The 19,155-nt window shown below is 45.4% G+C and overlaps 1 protein-coding gene across 5 annotated transcripts in view; it reads right to left on the bottom strand.

The window, feature by feature from the left end:
• The window catches only part of pknox1.1 (pbx/knotted 1 homeobox 1.1), a 228,454-nt gene that overhangs the window by 82,821 nt on the left and 126,478 nt on the right, over nt 1–19,155 (bottom strand). For all 5 annotated transcript variants that reach the window (XM_073044731.1, XM_073044728.1, XM_073044729.1 and 2 more), the window contains one exon: nt 17,636–17,727. In XM_073044731.1, coding sequence (XP_072900832.1) covers nt 17,636–17,727 — 92 coding nt within the window. The remainder of the gene's footprint in view (nt 1–17,635; nt 17,728–19,155) is intronic.

Raw genomic sequence — 19,155 nt, 5'->3', positions numbered from 1 at the left:
TGTTGAGGCTCTATAAGGCACTCGTGAGACCACACGGAGTACTGTGTGCAATTTTGGGCTCCTTATTTTAGAACGGATATACAGGTGTCCCTCCCCCCCTTTACAAAGGTTCCATGGTGTAAAGCGAAGAACCATTAATTTATATGGGAAAAATTTTCGTAAAAGCAAAAACCCTCTTTGTAATGCAAAAACAGGTTACCAATGTAGGTCTTTTGTAAAAGCTAAGTGGCGTAAAGTGAACATTTGTAAAGCGGGGGACACCTGTACTGACATTGGAGAGTGTTCACAGAAGATTCATGAGAATGATTCCAGGAATGAAAGGGTTATTGTATGAGGAACGTCTGGCAGCTCTTGGGCTGTATTCCCTGGAGTTCAGGAGAACAAAGGGGGATCGCATAGAAACATTCCAAATGTTAAAAGACCTGAACAAGTTAGATATGGCAAAGTTATTTCCCATGGTAGAGGATTCTAGGACAAGAGGGACTGAAGGATATCGATTTAGAATTGAAAGCGGAGAAACTACTTTAGTCAAGGGTGGTAAATCTGTGGAATTTGTTGCCACGAGTGGCTGTGGAGACCAAGTCATTGGGTGTATTTAAGGCAGAGATAGATAAATTCTTGATTAGCCAGGCATCAAAGGGTATGGGAATCAGAACGGGAGTGCTGTGGAGCCATTTTGATTTTTTCTTCTCATTGGGGTTAAGAGAGGTGGGACTGTGCAGGCGAGTGATGCCGGGCAGTGAAGCGCGGAAGATTTAAAAGGACAGAAATCCTGATTCTGGTTCAATTTGGAGAATGAAGTCTGAGAATCAGAACAGGAGTGCTGTGGGAGCCATTTTGATTTTTTCTTCTCATTGGGGTTAAGAGAGGCGGCACTGCGCAGGCGATCGGGCAGTAAAGCGCGGAAGATTTAAAAGGAATACAGCTTTATACAGCGGGCAGCGTCATTTGCGGGAAGCAGAGTGAACCAGGAGCAGAGTGAAGGCTTAAGGCTTTGGCTCAACGGGCTTAGGCAGAAACGGGTGAGGCAAGGTAGGTTTAGTTTTCAATTTTTCCTGTTATTTGAGAAAAGGGGGAATTATGAGTATGTGGACAGCTTGTTGTTCTCGGTGTTGGATGTGGCAAGTCCTGGAGTCTCCCAGCCTCCCAGACGTCCATATCTGCACCAGGTGTGCCGAGCTGCAGCTCCCAAGGGACCATGTTAGGGAACTGGAGCTACAGCTTGATGACCTTCGTCTGGTCAGGGAAAGTGAAGAGTTGATAGAGAGGAGTTACAGGTAGGTGGTCACACCAGGGTCAAGGGAGGCAGACAAGTGGGTCACGGTTAGGAGGGAGAAGGGGAAGAGTAAGGTATTAGAGAGTACCCCAGTAGCTGTACCCCTTGACAATAAGTACTCCTGTTTGAGTACTGTTGGGGGGGGGGGGGAACAGCCTACCTGGGGGAAGCAACAGTGGCCGTGCCCCCAGCACAGAGTCAGGCCCTGCAGCTCAGAAGGGTAGGGAAAGGAAGAGGAAGGAAGTAGTGATAGGGGACTAGATAGTTAGGGGGTCAGATAGGCGATTCTGTGGACGCAGTCAGGAGACCCGGATGGTAGTTTGCCTCCCTGGTGCCAGGGTCCAGGATGTTTCTGATCGCATCCAAGATACCCTGAAGTGGGAGGGTGAGGAGCCAGAGGTCGTGGTACATTTAGGTACCAATGACATAGGTAGGAAAAGGAAAGAGGTCCTGAAAGGAGAATGTAAGGAGGTAGGAAGGGAGTTGAGAAGAAGGACCGCAAAGGAAGTAATCTCAGGATTACTACCTGTGCCACACGACAGTGAGAGTAGGAATGGAATGAGGTGAAGGATTAATGCATGGCTGAGGGATTGGAGCAAGGGGCAGGGATTCAAGTTTCTGGATCATTGGGACCTCTTTTGGGGCAGGTGTGACCTGTACAAAAAGGACGACTTGCACTTGAATCCTAGAGGGACCAATATCCTGGCGGGGAGATATGCTAAGGCTACTGGGGAGACTTTAAACTAGAATGGTTGGGGGGTGGGAATCAAATTGAAGAGACTAGGAGAGAGGAGGTTAGTTCACAAATAGAGAAAGCTTGTAGACAGTGTGTTAGAGAGGATAGGAAGGTGATAGAGAAGGGGAGCGCTCAGACTGAAGATGTAGGGGAGAAGGAAGAAAAAGAAGATAGTAAAGATGTTTGCACCGTTAGGGATAAACAGAGAGTAAGAGGTGGAAAATTTCTTAAATGCATTTATTTTAATGCTAGGAGCATTGTAAGAAAGGTGGATGAGTTTAGAGCATGGATTGATACCTGGAAATATGATGTTGTAGCTATTAGTGAAACATGGTTGCAAGAGGGGTGTGATTGACAATTAAATATTCTTGGATTTCGTTGCTTCAGGTGTGATAGAATTGGAAGGGCAAGAGGGGGAGGTGTTGCATTGCTTGTCAGAGAAAATATTACAGCAGTGTTCTGGCAGGATAGATTAGAGGGCTCATCTAGGGAGACTATTTGGGTGGAATTGAGGAATGGGAAAGGTGTAGTAACACTTAGAGGGGTGTATTATAGACCAGCTAATGGGGAGCGAGAATTGAGGAGCAAATTTGTAAGGAGATAGCAGATATTCATAGTAAGCACAAGGTTGTGATTGTGGGAGATTTTAATTTTCCACACATAGACTGGGAAGACCATTCTGTAAAAGGGCTGGATGGTTTGGAGTTTGTAAAATGTGTGCAGGATAGTTTTTTGCAGCAATACATAAAGGTACCAACTAGAGAAGGGGCAGTGTTGGATCTCCTGTTAGGGAATGAGATAGGTCAGGTGACGGAGGTATATGTTGGGGAACATTTCGGGTCCAGAGATCACAATGCCATTAGTTTCAAAATAATTATGGAGAAGGATAGGACTGGACCCAGGGTTGAGATTTTTGATTGGAGAAAGGCTAACTTTAAGGAGATGTGAAAGGATTCAGAAGGAGTGGATTGGGACAATTTGTTTTATGGGAAGGATGTAATAGAGAAATGGAAGTCATTTAAAGGTGAAATTTTGAGGGTACAGAATCTTTATGTTCCTGTTAGGTTGAAAGGAAAGGTTAAAAGCTTGAAAGGGCCATGGTTTTCAAGGGATATTGGAAACTTGGTTCAGAAAAAGAGAGAGATCTACAATAAATATAGGCAGCATGGAATAAATGAGCTGCTCGAGGAATATAAAGAATGTAAAAAGAATCTTAAGAAAAAATTAGAAAAGCTAAAAGATATGAGGTTGCTTTGGCAAGTAAGGTGAAAATAAATCCAAAGGGTTTCTACAGTTATATTAATAGCAAAAGGATAGTGAGGGATAAAATTGGTCCCTTAGACAATCAGAGTGGACAGCTATGTGTGGAGCCAAAAGAGATGGGGGACATTTTGAACAATTTCTTTTCTTCGGTATTCACTAAGGAGAAGGATATTGAATTGTGTAAGGTAAGGGAAACAAGTAGGGTAGTTTTGGAAACTATGATGATTAAAGAAAAGGAAGTACTGGCAATTTTAAGGAATATAAAAGTGAATAAGTCTTTCATAGTACATAGAATAGTACAGCATATTACAGGCCCTTCAGCCCACAAACCCTGCCTCCCATATAACCCGTCCCCCACCTTAAAGTCTCTGGGTCCTGACAGGATATTCCCTAGGACCTTGAGGGAAGTTAATGTAGAAATAGCAGGGGCTCTAACAGAAATATTTCAAATGTCATTTGAAACAGGGATGGTGCCGGAGGATTGGCATATTGCTCATGTGCTTCCATTGTTTAAAAAGGGTTCTAAGAGTAAACCTAGCAATTATAGGCCTGTAAGTTTGATGTCAGTGGTGGGTAAATTAATGGAAAGTATTCTTAGAGATGGTATATATAATTATCTGGATAGACAGGGTCTGATTAGGAACAGTCAACATGGATTTGTGCGTGGAAGGTCATGTTTGACAAATCTTATTGAATTTTTTGAAGAGATTACTAGGAAAACTGACGAGGGTAAAGCAGTGGATGTTGTCTATATGGACTTCAGTAAGGCCTTTGACAAGGTTCCACATGGAAGGTTAGTTAGGAAGGTTCATTTGTTAGGTATTAACATTGAAGTAGTAAAATGGATTCAACAGTGGCTGGACGGGAGATGCCAGAGAGTAGTGGTAGATAACTGTTTGTCAGGTTGGAGGCCAGTGACTACTGGTGTGCCTCAGGGATCTATACTGTGTCCAACGTTGTTTGTTATATACATTAATGATCTGGATGACGGGGTGGTAAATTGGATTAGTAAGTACGCAGATGATACTAAGGTAGGTGGCGTTGTGGAAAATGAAGTAGGTTTACAAAGCTTGCAGAGAGATCTAGACCAGTTAGAAGAATGGGCTGAAAGATGGCAGATGGAGTTTAATGCTGATAAGTGTGAGGTGCTACATTTTGGTAGGACTAATCAAAACAGGACATACATGGTAAATGGTAGGGCATTGAGGAATGCAGTAGAACAGAGTGATCTAGGAATAATGGTGCATAGTTCCCTGAAGGTGGAATCTCATGTGGAAAGGGTGGTGAAGAAAGCTTTTGATATTCTGGTCTTTATAAAACAGAGCATTGAGTATAGGAGTTGGGATGTAATGTTAAAATTGTACAAGGCATTGGTGAGGCCAAATTTGGAGTACTGTGTACAGTTCTGGTCACCGAATTATAGGAAAGATGTCAACAAGACAGAGAGAGTACAGAGGAGATTTATTAGAATGTTGCCTGGGTTTCAGTACCTAAGTTACAGAGAAAGGTTGAACAAGTTAGGTCTTTATTCTTTGGAGCATAGAAGGTTGAGGAGGGACTTGATAGAGGTATTTAAAATTATGAGGGGGATAGATAGAGTTGACATGGATAGGCTTTTTCCATTGAGAGTAGGGGAGATTCAAACAAGAGGGCATGAGTTGAGAGTTAGGGGGCAAAAGTTTAGGGGTAGCACGAGGGGGAACTTCTTTACTCGGAGAGTGGTAGCTGTGTGGAACGAGCTTCCAGTAAAAGTGGTAGAGGCAGGTTCGATATTGTCATTAAAAAAAAAATTGGATAGGTATATGGACAGGAAAGGAATGGAGGGTTATAGGCTGAGTGCAGGTAAGTGGGACTAGGTGAGAGTAAGCGTTCGGCATGGACTAGAAGGACCGAGATGGCCTGTTTCTGTGCTGTAATTGTTATATGGTTATATGGCCTATAATTTTCCAGATTACTTTTAGAGCCTTTTTTAAACAACGGAACAACATGAGCTATCCTCTAATCCTCCGGCACCTCACCCGTGGATACCGACATTTTAAATATATCGGCCAAGGCCCCTGCAGTTTTAACACTAGTCTCCTTCAAGGTCCAAGGGAATACTCTGTCAGGTCCTGGGGATAAACGTCTCCTCCTTTTTAATTTGTATAGGTTCCATGACCTCACTACTTGTTTGCCTTAAATCTCTTGGGGTGCCCAAACTTTTACATTGCGCTCCTTTCCTTTTTTCACTCTAAGATTGTACAAAACAAAAATAATACATTAATCTTACTTAAAATGTTGAAAATAATGTTTCATCTTTAACTTTATGACTTTTGAAGATCAGTTCATCTTCTACTCACTTAACTATTCACAAGAACAGAAATTTTGACCGGGGTGCCCAAACTTCTGCATGCCACTGCACTCTTCATCTACAATACAATTAACCTGCTCACCTACAGGGCAGTTACGCTGCCCTCCCACAGAATGATTACCTTCTGTACATATAAGCTTTCTGCTTCCACTTTTTGGCTAGAGAGACAGCTAAATTGTCTGCGGCGCAGGGCGGTCATTCAGGCGGCTAAGTTAGATAAGTTAAGGATGGACCAGATAGCCAAGGGCGCCCAGTCACAGGACATGATTGCTTGGGGTGTCCCACAGTCCCATAAGACGCCTCCCTCTCCCTCATTTGTTCAGCTGATTAGAGAGGTGCGGGAGGAGGAGAACGCTTTGAAGGCGTGGGAGGGCTCTGTCAGCAGGGTACAGTCCTCGGTAGTAATCCCTTGTGCTGAAGTGACCGCAGCCAGCCCAACCCGGGGAATGGCAAAGGAGATTGTGGCAGAGCTGAGAACTGAGATGTCCCAGGAGTTAACAGCGGGTGTGGACCCTCCGTATGATAGGACTAGTAAAGAGGGCCACCCCAAGGGGACGGACTACGCAGAGGGCTGTGGGTGACTGGGGTTCCGCGAGAAGGGGGGCGGCTGGTATTGTCTGCTATAACTGTGGCGAAGAGGGCTACTTCAGGCGGGAATGTGAGCGGCGGGAAGCCCCTTGGAGAGTGAGCCCCTGGGTGCTTAAGCAGGGAGAGGTGTCGGGAAAATTAGAGGAGACCCAGTGAGGGAACAGCCTGGTGTCTCTGGGGCAACATGTTCCCAGCAATGTACCATGGAACCCCGAAAGTGAAAAACCCTATTCCTGAAGGCTTAGTGGGACCACGCTGCAGTTTGTCGCTACAGATAGAGGGTATTTATTCTAAAGCCATAATCGACACTGGGTCACAGGTCACGTTGTTGTACTGTTCGTTTTACAACTGGTACCTGACAGCATTCAGAGCACTGGAGACTTGGGGTAGCAAAGCTGGTGATTATCCATGCGATGGTCATTTGTCAGTGAAGCTGGAGTTCTTGGAGGCCGAATGTGGGAGTGTCTGAGGTTCTTGTTGCCTTTGTCTGGTTTGTCTGTTCTTGGTTTGTCTGGACCCGGTCGAGAAGGGTGGCATTTCAATTCTGGTGGGAACCAACAGCCCTCTTGTGAGGAGGGTCATGGGGGCCTGCAAGGAGAAGGCAGGCAAGAGCTTTCTGGGGACACTGGCAGTGCACCCGGTGTTCCAGGCTGCTTTTGAGGAAGTGTGTGGTCACATTGGGCTGGATATCAAATTTAAACAAGGGACTGTGTGGTTCACCCAGTCGAAGCCAATGGTGGTACGGCCCGGGGAAGTAGCAAGAGTGATGGGGACCCCCAAATTTCACGGAGTGCCTGAGGAAAGGCCCTCTTAGTGAACGCTCCGGAAGACCTCGAGAGGGAGTCGGGATTTCCTGCTGGGATACTGGTGAGGCCCGACCTGCAGAAGCCCTCGGTTGTACCGGCGAGCAGGATGGCAGTGATTGTCAGGAACACAACGAAGAGGGAGGTCACCTTCAATCGTGGGATGTCCCTGGTGCACCTGTTCCCAGTGACGGTAATGTCCAGTGTCCCTGTGACACAAGCCAGGGAGAAACTATTGGAAAAGTGGGTTAAGTTGACAGCAGAGTCATTCAACTTCGGGGACTCCCTGGTGCCTGCAGTGTGGAAGAGGAGGTTGATAGAGAAGATGTTGAAGCTGGAAGGTGTCATTTCCACTGACAAGTTTGACTTGGGTTGTTCCAAGAGCACTTGCCACACTATCCGCGTGACTGAGGACACCTCGTTTAGAGAGAGGTCACGGCGATAGGCCCCTGCATAGGTGGAAGATGTACGGCAGCATTTGTGCAAGTTGAAGGAAGCTGGGATCATCACCGAGTCCCGAAGTCCCTATGCATCCCCAATAGTAGCTGCACAGAAGAAGAATGGGAAGGTACGGATGTGTGTGGACTATAGGACTCTGAACAGGCGCGCCATCCCTGACAAGTATACGGTCTCCAGGGTTGAAGACGCGCTGGCCTGTCTGAGGGGTGCGAAGTTGTTCAGTGTTTTGGATTTGAGGAGTGGATATTACCAGGTCCTCATGAATGAAGCTGACAAAGAGAACATGGCATTTATATGTTCCCTGGGATTCTTCCAGTTCGAAAGGTTGCCCCAGGGCATATCGCAGACTCCTACAACTTTCCAGCGAGTCATGGAGAGGACAGTGGGGGATATGAACTTGCTTCAGGTATTGGAGTATCTGGATGACTTCATAGTATTTGGATCCACCTTGGAACAACATGGAGCGAGGCAGCTGAAGGTGCTGGGCTGCCTGAAAGCTGAAGGGTTAAAACTTTCTCTGGACAAGTGCCAGTTCTGCCAAACGTCTGTTAGCTATGTTGGGCACATAGTCTCACAATGGGAGTAGCTACAGATCCAGCTAAGATCGAGACGGTTTCCACTTGGCCAAGACCCCAGACTGTGAGTGCTCTGTGCTTGTTCCTCTGGTTCTGTAGTTACTATTGGAGGTTCGTGAAAGGCTACGCGAAAGTGAGTCACCCGTTGAATCAGCCTCTGTGCGGTTACCCTCCCTTGGGGAAGAAAGCAAGGGGGACAAAAGGACAGGAGGGTGAAGAGTATCTTAGCCCATAGGAGCCCTTTGGACAGAGGTGGGATGCAAACTGTGAAGAGGCCTTTTCAGTCGATGAAGGAGCTGCTGACCCAAGCGCCAGTGCTGGCTCTTGCAGACCCGATTGCTGTATGTGCTGCACATGGATGCCAGTCGGGAGGGCTTTGGGGGGAGTGTCCTGTATCAGGATCAGGGCACCGGGTTGAGACCCACTGTATTTGTCAGCCAGAATCTGTCGCCCTCCGAGAAAAATTATCCCATGCACAAGTTGGAATTTCTGGTGTTGAAATGGGCTGTGGTGGATAAGCTGAGTGACTATCAGTACGGGGCCAAGTTTGAGGTGAGGACGGACAACAACCCCCTAACTTATATACTGACCTCGGCGAAACTGGATGCAATAGGCCATCGGTGGTTGGCAGCGTCGTCTGCCTATGATTTCAGCCTGAAGTACTGGCTGGGGAGCTGGAACATTGATGTGGATGCTTTGTCCCGACGGATGCATGAGGGACTGGTCAGGGATGAGGACTGGGAGAGCATTCCTGCCCTGGGGGTGAAGCTGGTTCTGCCCCAGACGTATTTGAGGATTGCGTCGAAGTCACTTCATGATGATTCTGGACATTTGGGGGTGGAAAAGACTTATGGATTGCTCAGAGACCGGTTCTACTGACCCCAAATGAAGTTGGAGATCGAAGAATACTGCAAGTCGTGCATTTGATGCATACAGCAGAAGACTGCCTATGCGGGCAGCTCCCTTGTCCTACCTACAGAGTGCAGGGCCTCTGGACCTGGTGTGTATGGATTTCCTGGCCATCACGGACCATTACACCAGATAGGCTTTTTCTACCAAGGACCAGAGGGCGTCTACTGGTAGCAAAAGTGTTATGGGAGAAGTATTTCATTTATTATTATGGCCTCCCCCTGGCGAATGCATAGTGTTATGTACCCCTGGGGTTCATTTTTTCTGTGGACTGTGACGTCAGAACGCTGGGATAATGAGACTGACTTCTGGGCACTGTTGAGGGGGGGGGGGGAGAAAGAGGGGAGGGAGGGAGGGAGGGAGGGAGGGAGAGAGGGAGAGAGGGAGAGAGGGAGAGAGGGAGAGAGGGAGAGAGGGAGAGAGGGAGAGAGAGAGAGAGAGAGAGAGAGAGAGAGAGAGAGAGAGAGAGAGAGAGAGAGAGAGAGAGAGAGAGAGAGAGAGAGAGAGAGAGAGAGGAGAGAGAGAGAGAGAGAGAGAGAGAGAGAGAGAGAGAGAGAGAGAGAGAGAGAGATAGATATTTGATGGACAATGAATGTTTACATTGTTTCCTGCGGCTTGCTTTGAATATACAAGGACAGTCACAGACACACAGCTCAGAGTCAAGATGGATTTGGTCAATGGAAAACACCAGTGAGTTGGTCGTTGGTTTAAACTTTCAGTAGCCCAAAAGGGGTGAGTTGAGATCGATCCAGAGTATTGATAAATGACTCTCACAAGTTAGCTGCTACTAGAAGAATTTTGCAGAGAAGAGGAGAGGAGCGGAAGGTTTGAAACAGAAGAAACCTAGTGACACAGAGATCACTGTTTGGACTCTTTCTCTAAGTAGCCCATGAGGGTGAGTTTGTTTCCATTTGACTACGAAAGTGTGATTGTCACTTAGTTAATCCACAGTTCTCTGGTGAGGAGAAATACCACGTGAATACCAGGTGAGGTGAATACCACGTGTGTGTTTACCCTTTGTCTGGGTGTGGTAGTTCACTGAAGAAAGGCACCCCTGTGGCAAATCACTGTTGGAGTTATTTTGTATGTGGTGGAACTGGATAAGTGGATATCATGTTGTGTGTGATAGGGGTAACCTTGTGGAATCTACTGGTGTGTCGACCCTTGCCTGGGTGGTGGTTCCCTTGAAGATGGTCCCCTTTGGGATAAGCTACTGTTGGTGATAATCCATATGTGGATTTTGTTTGAGTATCCTGTGGCCACCACTTTGAGATGTCCTGTGGCTGATTTCGGGTGTGGTACCACTTGTGTTGAAAGGATATTCGTTGAAGATCACTGTTGGTGATACTTCGTGTGTGGAGTGGAACAACTTCGGAGATAAAACCTACTGCTAATGTTATTTTGTATTGCTGTTGTGGAACCTGTGGAATAGCAACGTAATTACCTTCTCACAACATTCGCTCTTGGATTACAAACATCTCACTTCAGTCCCATTCATCTGAACTGAACTTTTCTTACATACCATCATAAGACTAACTCTTACCACCTGAGCTTGAATAAGTTTGGGAACTTTATTTACACCTATATATGCATAACACCATTAACTCTTGATTTGCCTGGTTTAAGTTACTCTATTATGTAGTTACTAATAAAATATTGTTTTGTTAACAGCAAAACCAGACTCCAGGTGTGTTCTATTGCTGCTGATACTTTTACAGGGTTGCATGTATGTGACTATAGCGATCAGGGACAGGTTTTCGAGAGCAGAATCATCCATGAGTTACTGGGCATGCTTGGAGTTGAGAAGTTGAGGACCACGCCCAATAACCCACAGGGTGATCCCCAGCCAGAGAGGTTTAATCGGACCTTGCTAGACATGCTTGGGACCCTGGAGAACAGCAAGAAGAGCAAGTGGAGTCAAATATTGAGTATCTGGTTCAGTTACAACTGTACACGAAATGAAGCTACTGGATACTCGCCATATTATCTGATGTTTGGGTGCGAGGCGAGGTTGCCCATTGACCTTTGCTTCGGGATTGACAAGGGTGACTTGCCACCGAAGACTTATCTGAAGTGTGTGCCTGACATGAGAAGAGAGCTGAAAAGGGCTTATGAATTAGTTGGGGTGGTGGCTGCCAAGCAGAATCAAGGGAATTAGACGAGGTATGATCAAAAGGTGAGGTTCTCCCAACTCCAGCCAGGAGACAGAGTCCTTATATGGAATTTTGGGCTACCTGGAAAGCATATGCTGGCTGACTGCTGGGAGGCTGCACCCTATGTGGTGGAGAGTCAAATGCCAAACCTACCAGTTTTCCGGGTGAAACCAGAGGATGGGATTGGGCCTGTCAAGATTCTCAATCGGAACCATCTGTTGCCCCTGGGTCAAAAGGTACAGGTAGACCCAGAGCCTGACTTGGAGCCCACACCTATTAAGAGGACTCTTCGGAAACGCGGGGTGTCTGCTGGGCTCCCAACGGGTGAGGTTAGGCCGGTCCTCACCCCTGAGAGGGATACTCATTTGGAGGATGAAGACCTGGATGTGTGGTATATGCTGCATTTCACTAACTCCCCATTGATTGAGGAAGAGACTCCTGGCCCTTCTCCAACTGAGTCAGGTGAAGTGGGGGGGGGGGGCTATCTGTGGGCAGCTTGGGTTGCAGTGGGACTCTGTAAGGGAGGAAGAGGGGTTTGATCATGGGACAGAGGGCTCCAAGTTGCAGGTGAGCACCAGTGACAGATTCGGGGAGGTCTCGGCAGGTGGACCAGAAGTATCCCCAGTAGTGTGGAACCGGGTGCACAGGTTTCAAAGAATTAGGAGACCACCGGATAGGTTGGCCTACCAGGGGAACAGAGTGTGACCCTACTGTGTTGGAGAGCTATGTCACTGCCTTTTACACCTGGATTGGGCTTTGTGTTTTGCAGGAAGGGTTGGCGAATTATCTCAATGTCATGAGGACATGACTAAATTTGGTGGGGGGAGACTGTAACATGCTGTAAGGTTTCACTGATAATGTAATGGTTTCTCTGTAGCAGCAATGTTTGGGTTATGACTCAAGATAACGGGGTTTGGAGTGCTATTGTTCTTTCTTGTGAGTCTGAAAGAGAGATTTTTGCAGTCTTTGGTCAGCAAGAGAAGGAACACGTGTGTGGAGAGAGCTGGAAGACCACTGGACGGACTGGACCAGGAGCGAGGGTCTGAAGATTGGCGACACTCAGAGGAGGTCAATGGTTGACGAATGGACGTATTTGTGAGCTCCAACGTGCACTTTTGACTTAACTCTTAAAATGGGTCCTTTTTCTTTATATTTTCTTTACTAACCCTATATTCAGATTAAGATATATAAAGTTCAATCAGTTAATTGTATATGGTGTACTGTCTGATATTTTTCAGTGGGGATTTGTAACAGGGCAACACATCATGCAGCATCCACACAAACGAGATTTCTCAGTTTGCCGGGGCCAAAAGTTGTCTTCCCCTCGACGAACACGTACTGGCCGAGCCTGTGGGTCACATAAGCCTACAAGAGGAGAGGCTGTATTGATCTGGTATTGGGCAATGGACCTGGTCAGTTGTCAGGTCTCTCAGTGGGAGAGCATTTTGGAGATAGCGATCACAATTCTATCTCCTTTACCATAGTATTGGAACGGGATAGGAACAGACAAGCTAGGAAAGCGTTCAATTGGAGTAAGGGGAAATATGAAGCTATCAGTCAGGAACTTGGAAGCAAAAATTGGGAACAGATGTTCTTGGGGAAATGTATGACAGAAATTTAGAACATAGAGCATAGAATAGTACAGCACAGTACAGGCCCTATGGCCCACAATGTTGTGCCGACACTTAAACTCTGCCTCCCATATAACCCCCCTCCTTAAATTCCTCCATATACCTGGCAATATGGCAAATGTTCAGGGGATATTTGTGTAGCATTCTGCATAGGTACATTCCAATGAGAGAGGGAAAGGATGGTAGGGTACAGGAACGGTAGTGTACAAAGGCTGTTGAAAATCTAGTCAAGAAGAACAGAAAAGCTTACGAAAGATTCAAAAAACTAGGTAATGATAGAGATCCAGAAGATTATCAGGCTAGCAGAAAAGAGCTTAAGAATGAAATTAGAAGAGACAGAAGGGGCCATAAGAAGGTCTTGGCGGACAGGATTAAGGAAAACCCCAAGGCATTCTACAAGTACATGAAGAGCAACAGGATAAGACATGAGAGAATAGGACCAATCAAGTGTGACAGTGGAAAAGTGTGTATGGAACTGGAGGAGATAGCAAAGATACTAAACCAACACTTTGCTTCAGTATTCATTACAGAAAAGGATCTTGGTGATTGTAGGGATGACTTACAGCAGATTGAAAAGCTTGAGCATGTAGATATTAAGGAAGGGTATGTGCTGGAGTTTTTGGAACCATCAAGTTGGATAAGTCACCAGGACCGGACAGGATGTACCCAGGCTACTGTGGAAGGTGAGGGAGCAGGTTGCTGAGCCTCTGGCAATGATCTTGGCATCATCAATAGGGACAGGAGAGGTTCTGGAGGACTGGAGGGTTGCAGATGTTGTTCACTTATTCAAGAAAGGGAGTAGAGATTGCCCAGGATATTATAGACCAGTGAGTCTTACCTCAGTGATTGGTAAGTTGATGGAAAAGATCCTGAGAGGCAGGATTTATGAACATTTGGAGAGGTATAATATGATTAGGAATAGTCAGCATGGATTTGTCAAGGGCAGTTTGTGCCTTACGAGCCTGATTGAATTTTTGAATGTGATTAAACACATTGATGAAGGTAGAGCTGTAGATGTAGTGTATATCAATTTCAGCAAGGCATTTGATAAGGTACCCCATGCAAGGCTTATTGAGAAAGTAAGGAGGCATGGGATCCAAGGGGACCTTGCTTTGTGGATCCAGAATTGGCTTGTTTACAGAAGGCAAAGAGTGGTTGTGGATGAGTCATATTCTGCATGGAGGTCGGTGACCAGTGGTGTGCCTCAGGGATCTGTTCTGGGACCCTTACTCTTCGTGATTTTTATAAATGACCTGGATGAGGAAGTGGAGGGATGTGTTAGTAAATTTGCTGATGACACAAAGGTTGGGGGTGTTGTGGACAGTGTGGAGGGCTGTCAGAGGTTACAGCGGGACATTGGTAGAATGCAAAAGTGGGCTGAGAAGTGGCAGATGGAGTTAAACCCAGATAATTGTGAGGTGGTTCATTTTGGTAGGTCAAATATGATGGCAGAATAGTAAGACTCTTGGTAGTGTAGAGGATCAGAGGGATCTTGGAGTCAGGGTCCATTGGACACTCAAAGCTGCTGCGCAGGTTGACTCTGTGGTTAAGAAAGCATATGGTGCATTGGCCTTCATCAATCATGGGATTGAGTTTAAGAGCCAAGAGGTAATGTTACAGCTCTATAGAACCCTGGTCAGACCCCATTTGGAGTACTATGCTCAGTTCTGGTCACCTTTCTACAGGAAGGATGTAGAAACTATAGAAAGGATGCAGAGGAGATTTACAAGGTTGTTGCCTGGATTGGGGAGAATGCCTTATGAGAATAACCATATAACCATATAACAATCACAGCACGGAAACAGGCCATTCCGGCCCTCCTAGTCCGTGCCGAACTCTTAATCTCACCTAGTCCCACCTACCCGCACTCAGCCCATAACCCTCCACTCCTTTCCTATCCATATACCTATCCAATTTTACCTTAAATGACACAACTGAACTGGCCTCTACTACTTCTACAGGAAGCTCATTCCACACAGCTATCACTCTCTGAGTAAAGAAATACCCCCTTGTGTTTCCCTTAAACTTTTGCCCCCTAACTCTCAAATCATGTCCTCTCGTTTGAATCTCCCCTACTCTCAATGGAAACAGCCTATTCACGTCAACTCTATCTATCCCTCTCAACATTTTAAATACCTCGATCAAATCCCCCCTCAACCTTCTACGCTCCAATGAATAGAGACCTATCTTGTTCAACCTTTCTCTGTAACTTAAGTGCTGAAACCCAGGTAACATCCTAGTAAATCGTCTCTGCACTCTCTCTAATTTATTGATATCTTTCCTATAATTCGGTGACCAGAACTGTACACAATATTCCAAATTTGGCCTTACCAATGCCTTGTACAATTTTAACATTACATCCCAACTTCTGTACTCAATGCTCTGATTTATAAAGGCCAGCGTTCCAAAAGCCTTCTTCACCACCCTATCTACATGAGACTCCACCTTCAGGGAACTATGCACTGTTATTCCTAGATCTCTCTGTTCCACTGCATTCCTCAATGCCCTACCATTTACCCTGTATGTTCTATTTGGATTATTCCTGCCAAAATGTAGAACCTCACACTTCTCAGCATTAAACTCCATCTGCCAACGTTCAGCCCATTCTTCTAACCGGCATAAATCTCCCTGCAAGCTTTGAAAACCCACCTCATTATCCACAACACCTCCTACCTTAGTATCATCAGCATACTTACTAATCCAATTTACCACCCCATCATCCAGATCATTTATGTATATTACAAACAACATTGGGCCCAAAACAGATCCCTGAGGCACCCCGCTAGTCACCGGCCTCCATCCCGATAAACAATTATCCACCACTACTCTCTGGCATCTCCCATCTAGCCACTGTTGAATCCATTTTATTACTCCAGCATTAATACCTAACGACTGAACCTTCTTAACTAACCTTCCATGTGGAACTTTGTCAAAGGCCTTGCTGAAGTCCATATAGACTACATCCACTGCCTTACCCTCGTCAACATTCCTCGTAACTACTTCAAAAAATTCAATAAGGTTTGTCAAACATGACCTTCCACGCACAAATCCATGCTGGCTACTCCTAATCAGATCCTGTCTATCCAGATAATTATAAATACTATCTCTAAGAATACTTTCCATTAATTTACCCACCACTGATGTCAAACTGACAGGTCTATAATTGCCAGGCTTACTTCTAGAACCCTTTTTAAACAATGGAACCACATGAGCAATACGCCAATCCTCCGGCACAATCCCTGTTTCTAATGACATCTGAAAGATCTCCGTCAGAGCTCCTGCTATCTCTACACAAACTTCCCTCAAGGTCCTGGGGAATATCCGGTCAGGACCCGGAGATTTATCCACTTTTAAATTTCTTAAAAGCGCCAGTACTTCCACCTCTTTAATTGTCATAGGTTCCATAACTTCCTTACTTGTTTCCCACACCTTACACCATTCAATATCCTTCTCCTTAGTGAATACCGAAGAGAAGAAATCGTTCAAAATCTCTCCCATCTCCCTCGGCTCCACACATAGCTGACCACCCTGATTCTCTAAGGGACCAATTTTATCCCTCACTATCCTCTTGCTTTTAATATAACTGTAGAAGCCTTTCGGATTTACTTCCACCTTATTTGCCAAACCAGACTCGTAACTTCTTTTAGCTTTTCTAATCTCTTTCTTAAGTTTCCTTAATAGGTTGAGTGACCTTGGCCTTTTCTCCTTGGAGTGACAGAGGATGAGAGGTGACCTGATAGAGGTATATAAGCTAATGAGAGGCATTGATTGTGTGGATAGTCAGAGGCTTTTTCCCAGTGCTGAAATGGCTAATACGAGAGAGCACAGTTTTAAGGTGCTTGGAAGCAGGTACAGAGGAGATATCAGGGGTAAGTTTATTTACGCAGAGAGTGGTGAGTGCATGGAATGGGCTGCCGACAACATTGGTGGAGGCATATACGACAGGGTCTTTTAAGAGACTTCTGGATAGGTACACGGAGCTTAGAAAAATAGAGGGCTATGGGTAACCCTAGGTAATTTCTGAATTAAGTACATGCTCGGAACAGCATTGTGGTCCAAAGGGCCTGTATTGTGCTGCAGGTTTTCTATATTTCTAAGATACAATTGGAGATTAATCTTGCCAACACACAAACAATGCTGGAGGAACTCAGCATGTTAGGCTGCATCTAGAGAGGGAAATGAATAGTCAATATTCGGGGCCAAGACCATCAGGACTGGAAAAAAAGGGCAGAAATCTGAAGAAATGGATTCAGGGAGGGGGAGGAGCATTTGTTGGCCGTGAGAGGGGAAGGGTAGTTGGGTGGAAGAGATGGAGAAGTGGGAATGATTTGAGAAGCTGGGAGATGATTGGCAGCAAAGGCAAAGGGCTGGAATCTGATGAGAGAGGACAGTGGACGATAGAATAAAAGGGAAGGAGGTGGGGGATCAAGAGCAAGGCAGGTATGTGTAATGAGCAAGTCATGAAAGTAGGGGAGGGTTGAAGGAGCCATAAAGATAACGGCAAACAAAAGAATGGGAGGGTGGAAATAGAGGGGAATGGTTCCCAGAAGTAAGGGAAATTGATGTTGATGCCATCAAATTGGAGATGAAAAGAAAATATGTTCCTGTAATCTGTGTATAGCCGCAACCTGGTAGCTCAGCAGGCTGTGTCAGTGTGGGAATAGGAAGTGGAGTTATAATGGTTGGTTGCTGGGAGATCCTGGCTGTCACAGTGGACACAGCAAAAGTATTCAAGATCAGGTTTCTGAACCAGTGTTCCATGGAATTAATAATTTTACAAGCAGGCAGTTACACAGTTTATGAATGATCATTGCCCAGACTCCACAATTTCCTCAGTGACCCATAACCCATTCTCTCTGAGAACCCACAAAGCAGATGAAAATATAACACACCTGTGCATTCTGGATTCGGATTGTACCATGTGTTTGTGTCACTACCTGACCTTGAGGAGTAACCACGGTAACAGGCTGATAAACTGCCCCACCTATTAAATAAAGAAAGAAAATTAGTAAGTCAAAATACCTGATATATTCATGCCATCACGTAGAAGGCTATACAACAGAATATAAGGTGTTATTGCTCCAACCTCAGTGGCGGAGGTCATATCGGAATGGGAATGGGAAGTGGTATTAGAATGGATGGCCACTGGGAGATTCCGCTTTCTTTGGCGGACAGAATGTAGATGCTCAGCGAAACAGTTTCTCAAACTTCCAGCAATGCCTCCCACACCCCCTATCCTTCACCATTTCCTATCTACTTCTCCCTCTCTCACTTTATCTACTTGCCTGCCCATCACCTTCCTCTGGTGCTCCTCCCTTCTATCTCTTTCACCAATCAACTTCCCAGCTCTTTACTTCATTCCTTCCCCTTCAGGTTTCACCCATCACCTTGTGTTTCTCTCTCCCCTCCTTCCACCTTTTAAATCTACTCTTCAGCTTTTTATCTTCAATCCTGTTGAAGGGTTTCCGCCTGAAATGTTGACTGTACCCTTTTCCGTAGATGCTGCCTGGCCTGCTGAGTTCCTTCAGCATTTTGTGTGTGTTATTTGGGTTCAGAAGATGGGATGTTATGCTGAAGTTGTATACTACATATTGGTACCAATGACAAAAAAGGGAGGAGATCCTGAACAAAGAATATAGGGAGTTAGGAATGGAGCTGACAGGCAGGTCCTCAAGGTTAGTAATCTCAAGATCGTTGTCTGTGCAACATGACAGTGAGTATAGGAATAGAATGAGGTGGCAGATAAATGCGTGGTTGAGAAATTGAAACAGTGGGCAGGAATTCAGCTTTCTGGATAATTGGGACCTCTTTTGGGGTATGTGGGAACTGTACAAAAGGGATGGGTTGCACTTGAATCCAAGGGGCTCATGATCAGATCTATCATGCTGGTTCCCATCCCCCTCCCATATTCTTATGGGCAGGTTTATTAGAGCCGTTGGGAGTGGTTTAAACTAATTTGGGAGGGGGATGTGAACAAGCACGACAGATCTAAGCTTGAGCCAGCAGCTTTACAAGTAGATGATGAATGTAACATGAATGTAAGGAAGGACAGGCTAATGATTGGGTATAAATGCAGATAGAGCAAAGAGTTAAATTGTATCACGGAGGCAAAATTCAAAAGGGCAAAGAATGCAGGACTGAAGGTGTTGTAGTTAAATGCGCGTAGCATTTGGAATAAGGTGGATAAACCCGTGACGTAATTAAAGACTGGTCAGTATGGTGTTGTTGGCCTCAGAATCAGAATCAGATCAATTATCACCGGCATTTGACATGAAATTTTTTAACAGCAGCAGCAGTTCAATACAATACATAATCTAGCAGAGAGAGAGAAAAAAATTAAATAAAACATAATAATAAATAAACAAATAAATCAATTACGTATATTGAATAGATTTTTTAAAATGTGCAAAAA

This window comes from Hemitrygon akajei, chromosome 5, assembly GCF_048418815.1.
Source record: "Hemitrygon akajei chromosome 5, sHemAka1.3, whole genome shotgun sequence".
Lineage (NCBI taxonomy): Eukaryota > Metazoa > Chordata > Chondrichthyes > Myliobatiformes > Dasyatidae > Hemitrygon > Hemitrygon akajei.
This window is presented reverse-complemented; position numbering and strand designations above follow the sequence as displayed.